General features: G+C 38.1%; 1 protein-coding gene across 1 annotated transcript in view; it reads right to left on the bottom strand.

The window, feature by feature from the left end:
* Positions 1-12: 12 nt before the first annotated feature.
* LOC138051593 (pyrethroid hydrolase Ces2e-like) overlaps positions 13-7,500 on the bottom strand; it is a 19,544-nt gene continuing 12,056 nt past the window's right edge. The window contains 3 exon segments of the mRNA XM_068897834.1: positions 13-521; positions 3,990-4,228; positions 4,659-5,372. Of these exon segments, the coding sequence (XP_068753935.1) occupies positions 311-521; positions 3,990-4,228; positions 4,659-5,372 (1,164 nt within the window). The 3' untranslated portion in view covers positions 13-310.

The raw sequence follows: 7,500 nt of genomic DNA on the forward strand, positions 1-7,500 counted from the left end.
GTATGCAGATATTGAAGGTGCTTTTTTTCACGCAGGTTGAAGTTCATGAGAGGAAGCAAGGACAATCGCAGAAGACCGAGAAAATTGCAGGAGCTCTGCGAGGGACTTATGTGTCACGAAGCAAGAGCAGGATAGGTAACAGGTAAGAGGTATATGCCAGAACGTTTTAAAGTTTAGTGATTTTTCGGCTCCAAAAAGATGAAATCCTAGACGCCCAATTATTTCTTCATCGTACTAGGTAATGTATCCCCAATTAAAAAAAACAAAAGTTGACCTGTTTTTTTTTTTCTTCACACCAATCCTTCGAGGCCTACAACTCATCCTTTGAAGCCCTTTCTGCGCCGCCGCTTTCCTTCTTTTTGATGAATTCTATCATCTTAGGCACGATTTCGTTCCAAAATGCTATTTTATCTGCTTTGTATCTACGCTCCACTCTCGGTTTTAAGGAAATAACAAGATATTCCTGTTCCTCTTCTGTAAATTTAGGCCACGTTACTTCGAAGCCTGGGGAATTTGGAGACCTGGAAAATGAACAATAGCAAAACTTGTTGGCTGATAGGAAAGAATCGGATTCAGTTTTCCTCATTTAATGAACGTTTTACACATGTAATAATTATGAGTTATCAAAGTGAATAAAATTACCTTGAACCTCATAACCCTACTGCTGATAACCTTAAATATCTTATATTCTTTGATTACACCTGACGTCACGGAGGCCATATTGGTGGAAAGAACAATAGCGAAAAAGTCTTTTGGGAATTTGACTCTATTATTATGCAAAATTTGAGGTACATTTTTCTATTGCTTTGGCACCAACATGGCCGTCTTATCACGTGAGTGCAATCAAAGCATTAGTTTTTATTAAAAACTGAACTACGGATATTAAATTTCCAGCATTTTCATTGGCTCGCCCGACACAAGCTTTCAGTTTATATACCTGCTGTACCTAATATGGTCAAAGAACGCGTCAGCAATAAAGCGAGCTGAAAACATTTTTGCAGCTCTGAAAAAAAAAAAAGGCCGACAAAATCCCTTTTGGACCGGAATTGACCGATCGACGCTTAAGTCGACAATACTAACCCTGGGAACACCAAAGAAGAGTTGCTAACCTGGAGTTTTTAATAAAACAATTATTCTACTCGGGCTTGTTGTATATAAAATGATTATAACCAACTCGGCACTACGCGCCTCGTTAGTTATCTATCACTTCATATCCAGCGCGCCCTCGTAGAATAATTGTTAAATATTCAGGGCCATTTTTGACAGAACGAATATATCCAAGAAAATTGCTTCAAAATGTTGAGCCGCACGCGCGAGTTACAAAGAAGACTAAACATGGCTGTAAGTATCCATGGACTTTGCAGGACATATCCATGTCCCCATTGGCTTTGGTCATCTGCCTCATTTTAAGTACTGACGTTGAGCGCGACGAAGAAAATATATTTCTTAATTTATTTAAGATAGTTAAAGTTAACGGACTGTCTCGAATTTTGACCCAAATAAATGAAACAATGCATTTCCTTTCTTCAAGAGGTTAAATAGTATTTTCCGCAATTGATAAAAAATAGATCGCAGCCCCTTATTGCAAAGCACTATGGTATTGAAATGCGGATAAACATCGCTAACATGTATGTCTTGCTGATTTTTCAAGCGAAAGTCAATCTCAGTTTTATGGAGCAACTTAAGTTGTTGTAAAGTAGCCTCAAGAAAATCCAGGTTGCAACAGGGTACGACCACGTAAGCGTGCGATTGCAATGCACACCGGTGTACCACTGAACTATCAAAGATGCCGTAATGCCGTAAGAGTGAAAACATGATAAAAGATGTAAGAAACCAGGAGAACATTACCAGGAGCTTGAGTCAACCCTTTCCCGCATCTTTCTATTTTTAGAACTACTACATTTTGACGTATGTAACATACGCGAAATGATTGACAACAGTCACATGCGTATGCGACGTAATAAATGGCTGACCATAAGTGTCTTGTGATTGACTATTGTGAAAACACCCACTAAAGCCCCCCGGGGAGGTGCTTCTAAAAATAACAGGGTATGGGAAAGGGTTGATTAATTAATATGAAAGATGGAGGTACCATGTAACTCATCTTTATTGGAACTGCTGATAATTGACGCTGAAACTTAGCAAAAGATCATGCAATTTACCAAAGAAATATATCAAATCGTAAAGAGGCAAAAATATGCTGGTCTGACAGCAAAAATAATGATGATAACGATGATAATAATAATAATAATAATAATAATAATAATAATATAATAATAATAATATTATTATTAGTAGTAGTAGTATTATTAGTATTATCATCATCATCATCATCATCATCATGTCAGGTTGGCAAGCTCTTTTTCTGACAAAGTAGGAAATTTCTCAATTGTCATTATTATTATTATTATTATTATTATTAAATTATTATTATTATTATTATTATTATTATTAATGGAGTGCTTTTTCCTCCCATTGTTTTGATAACTTATCTTGGGCTCTGTGTGTTGTCTTCTGTTTTATTCTCTTTGCATATGCAGTGGTTTGTTCACTTTCCCCTTTTTCTAGCTTGGGTACATCTAGTTCTTGTCTAAACTTCTCTCCTTCTTTTTGGATGGAGTACAACGTCTTCCCTTTTTCATGTTCCCATACTGCTTACAAAACAACAACTGTAGGATTGGAGACATAATTAAAACATTTAGAAGATATTCTGCTCCAGCTAGGAACAGAATATCTTCTGAATGTTTTAAGTACATGTATGTCTCCAATCCTACAGTTGTTGTTTTGTAAGCAGTTTCTATCTGGGTGCCCAGATGTTCTGGGTGGTGCATTCTTTGGATGTTAAATACTTTTCATGTTTTTGCGTCTTTGTTTTATTATTGTTATCGTTATCGTTATTGTTATCAGGGTTGTCATTAAGTTCTGAAGAATGTGTAACACTCAAGATTTCACCTGTGACATGTAAATACATGGCCAAAGGCCATGTAAAGGAAGGCTTAAAGGGCCTGAGTCCCTTGGGGGTTCTGGGGGCATGCTCCCTCAGAAAATTCTTAAAATGAGACCCTCAGAAATGCATTTTCCAGCACTCTGAGGTGCAAATTGTATATTTTCTCAATCAAAAAGTGATAAAAGTAAAACAGGGTAAAATGATCATAATGAATAAAGATATTAACTAGCCATGTGGAAATGATCATGCATCACAGAACTGTGAAAAATGGTCAGTGGAATCCCATTTATATCAAGTACCGTGCATTGATAATGATTTTGTTGCTGGATCTAACAACGATCGATCAGGGGTGTTCTCCAAAGGTTTTTTTTACAGGAAATGTTTGGGATTTTTTACCAAAAACACATCTTAGAATCAGGAACACAGACAACATAAGGCAGCAATTATATTTTCTTTAGAAGCCAAATGTTTATAAATAAATTTCAATTTGGTTGGCCCATGAATATTCATTCAGCAGCAACCATCACCTGTAAAATTGACTGGGCTCAGCCGCAACAGGTGATACAGGTTACGGCCCCTAATGACCGCCCTCATGATGATGATGATGATGATGATGATGATGATGATTATTATTATTCATTATCATAATACAAACTGTCTGCTTGACCAACCCAGGAGAGATTAACTAGGAGGTCCGTGGCAGGTCAACCAGCCCAGATCCGTAAACATGGGGATCGAAGGCACATAGCTGACTTGAGCTACTGATTGGCTCAAAGAGGGCTTGATAGCATGATTTGTTATCAAGGTTCTTCACAACAGCATTAGTCGTTCCATAATTTCCGATGAGCTTTTTTTTCCTTGTGAAGGATCCCACTGGGCTCTAGCGTAGACTGAAAGGAAATTCTGATACATGTATGTTTAGCATTATAGGTATCCATAACCCATCTCGACCATTGACAATATATGTATATATACATTTTTTTACAATTTGTTACACTAGTCAAGCAGAGTAGATATCGACATTTAAGATTGAAATTCTTACCCGTATTTAGCAAAGTCTGTCCATAATTTCATTACTTGCAAACTCATCCCTTTCTCTATGTTTGAGAACTTTGCAGCCACCTTGCTAGTGAAAGGTTCAAGACCTGCAACTGATTCTCTAAAAGGTGCCCCAAACACAAATGGAAGATCCATGGCATGGATCACACCAGTGAACCAGTCAGGAAGTGCTGTATAAATTGCACGGTAGTCAAACACGTAAACATATGGTCGTCGACCTCCCTATAAAAAAGAAAAAAAAAAAAAGACATATCAGATATGATTCCTATTTATTTACCTGTCTTGGCCAACTGTGATTTAGTGTCGCTTTAATAGGCAAAATGGACAAGTAGGGCTCCATTGGAGCTTTTAGGGTCTGCATAGCAACGACTGTCCCACCTTCCCCTCTCCCAACGGGACCAATAATGTTAGAAACTTTGCTTGGGACAATATACTCCTGAGCCTTTTCGAAATAAGGGATATCTGAGTCCCAAGGATGGGGGTACATGTACATTTGTATAATTCATAATTATGCTTCCCCCCCCAACCCCCTCAAAAAAAATACAGTTGTTTGCTTACTGTGATAGAATACTTCAGTCTGTAATCTTCTTTAGCCTTGTGTTTGGTCGATAGAATTAAAAATGACTGTAACAACAACTTGCAATCTCGCTACCTTTGCTAAAGAGACAGCTTCCAACAGAGCAGGTGCGTCAAATATTGCATGGCTCTCAAGATCCATCATCAAATGGCGCCTGAAAATTTTATTATTTGGATCTGAGTGATTGGTGTACTGGAACAATATCAGATCGTCGATGAACTCATTCTTCTCTCGCGTGTAACTTCTATTCTTAACTCTTGACTCAAAGAATTCTCGGTCAATACCATCTTTAATCAAATCCAGCGGCATCAAGGCAGCAAACAGTGATCCTTCGTTGGTGTTAAAACCAGTAATGACGTCTACGTTATCGTGGAATTTCACTGCCCTGAACAAGTTCTCTGGAAGATCTGGTAAGAATTCTCCATCAACAATAGGTACTGCAATGTCTTGCCTTCCCAAATACTTGATAAATGAGAGATCATTTTGTGCGGATAAAATGTCCTCAGAGGGCAAACGTGCAACGCATTCAGTAAGACTAGGTTGCATGCTACAATTGACAGCAATGGAAAACAATTTCAATTGTTTAGTGTCTGTTACTTTCCCACAACAAGCAGGTGTGGAGGATGCACCACTCTGCATAATTGCTTTATTGAATAAGCCCTTAGACATCGGCGATATTAAATGAAGGGACACACTCATCGCTCCAGCACTTTCTCCAAATATGGTAACTCTGTTTGGATCACCAACAAAATTCTCAATATTGGCTTGAATCCACTTTAAGGCCAGAACCTTTAGAGAGATGTTTGAAAAGTTGGATTAGAGCCGGCTACACTTCTCTAAATAATGAAACAATCGCCAAAAGGCGGTTCAGGCCTACTCTGGGACCTAAGTCGCCTTAAGTCACCTTAAAGTGCCCCTAAGCCCAAAACATTTTTTTCGCTTAAATGAATCTTTGCACCTGTTCGAGACGCATTGCGATCATTTTTTCCTTTTCCTAACAAATCCTGCTAATTTATAGGCTTCGAAAGTTGCGAAAAACCAAGCATCTTTTGTTCATGACCGAGTCAGAAGGGGAGTGGGTCTATTTTCTGATGTGACGTCACAATCTACTTTGCATGCATTTTTACAAAGAGTTAATGCAATGTAAATCAGTTTTTGACGTCACATCAGGAATAGACCCACTCCCCTTCTGACTCGGTCGTGAACAAATGATGCTTGGATTTTTGCAACTTTCGAAGCCTATAAAATGGCAGGATTTGTTAGAAAAATGAAAAAATGGCTGCAATGCGTTTCGAACAGGTGCAAAGATTCATTTTAGCGAAAAAAATATTTTGGGGTTAGGGGCACTTTAACTTGCCCTAAGTCACCTTACATGTAAGTCGCCTTAAGTTACCTTAAGTCCACAAACACAACACACCTTAAAGCTAGCCTAAAACAGTCGAGAATGAGTCAATAAAGTAGTAGTCAAGATCAAGGGAGGCATCTTAATGTAATTGTCTCTTGGTTGATTAAAAAAAAAAAGAAGAAGAATGGGTGGGGCAGGGGGTTGCCTCCTGATACCATTTAAACAGTGCTGATGAGCATGGCCAACTCCTGCTGTAACACATATAGGAGAGGCCAGAACACACAAGAGGACATGCAGCAGAGATACATGTAAGTGTTTGCAGGAATCATGTAAGTCCTGATTAAATATCTGCGACAAGCCTTCTTTCTTAGCTGTGCCTTGCAACATGTAGCTCTAATGGAGAAACCACAAGCAAGCTTCTAGTCCCCACAAATTATATTTTTGGCAAGATATTATGCCATTTGCTTGTTACAAATTAAAACAAGTATTAAACACAGAAGCCCATCAAAATAGTTCAGTCTACTCTTAAACTATTAATTCCTCACCTTTGTGAGTAGCAGTGATATGATGCCTCAAAATATTTTTGCAACTTTACATAACAAATTTAAAAATGAAATAACCAAACAAATTTAAGCTCAGTAAAAAGAAATGACATTATTTACTTTAGATGTAATACTGGCGTAAGCTTAACTTTTACTTAAAAGAAAATGCATAGGAAAATGTCTATTGTAAGGTTGGGAAGTCTTGCTCTAAGCATTTTATGAAACGTTGCTCGATTTACATAGTTAGTCGAGTTCTAGATGGCGATGCTCTTCACAAGAATACATGATTACATAATTACAGTCAAGCAGAAGGGGTTAACCAACCTTTATCTGTTATTCCGCCACACAAAATTCCAAATCTTGATCGCATATTTTGTAACCAAACGCATGCACGATATGTATAAGAACACTGCACATCCACTTAACTCCACAACTCTAAGGAAATCTACTCTAATTTGCTCTTTGCACAGGGTTCATGCATAACTTGATAGATGAACTCACAGCCAAAGCTCAAAGAAATTCTTTTCAATTTATGTGCCCGGCAAGTATAAAACCAGACATCCGCATAAATTCACTTGTACGGCAAGTGCATGAACGTGCTGGTTCTGGGTGTACATTTTTCATACCTGATGCAGGAACAAAAATGGCATCCGTACCACAAAAGCTTACAATATCCTTCCTTTAAAACCTCACTGTGCTGATCGATCGTGTAAAAAAAAGACCTGATCATGTAATTTTTTAGCTTTGAGTGTTTTGCATGTACTGTACCGCTTTGACAATGTAAGGGTCACGTAACTTGACTCAAGCTCACGCGAGTCTACCCATAGATAGAGACATGGACATCAGTTGGGAGAATCAAAATGGTGGACCACAGGCACCCCAAGCTCACAACGTGATTATGCAATGCGTAACTATTATGTAGTACGAGAGTTTAATGGTGAAAAGAGTTAAAGTCGTATTTCTCTCGCAATAAACTTTCCCTACCCTTTTGTTTTGTGTCAATTCATTAGCCATTGCTGATGTAATAGTG

Source organism: Montipora capricornis, chromosome 6 (assembly GCF_036669925.1).
Source record: "Montipora capricornis isolate CH-2021 chromosome 6, ASM3666992v2, whole genome shotgun sequence".
Classification (NCBI taxonomy): Eukaryota; Metazoa; Cnidaria; class Anthozoa; order Scleractinia; family Acroporidae; genus Montipora; species Montipora capricornis.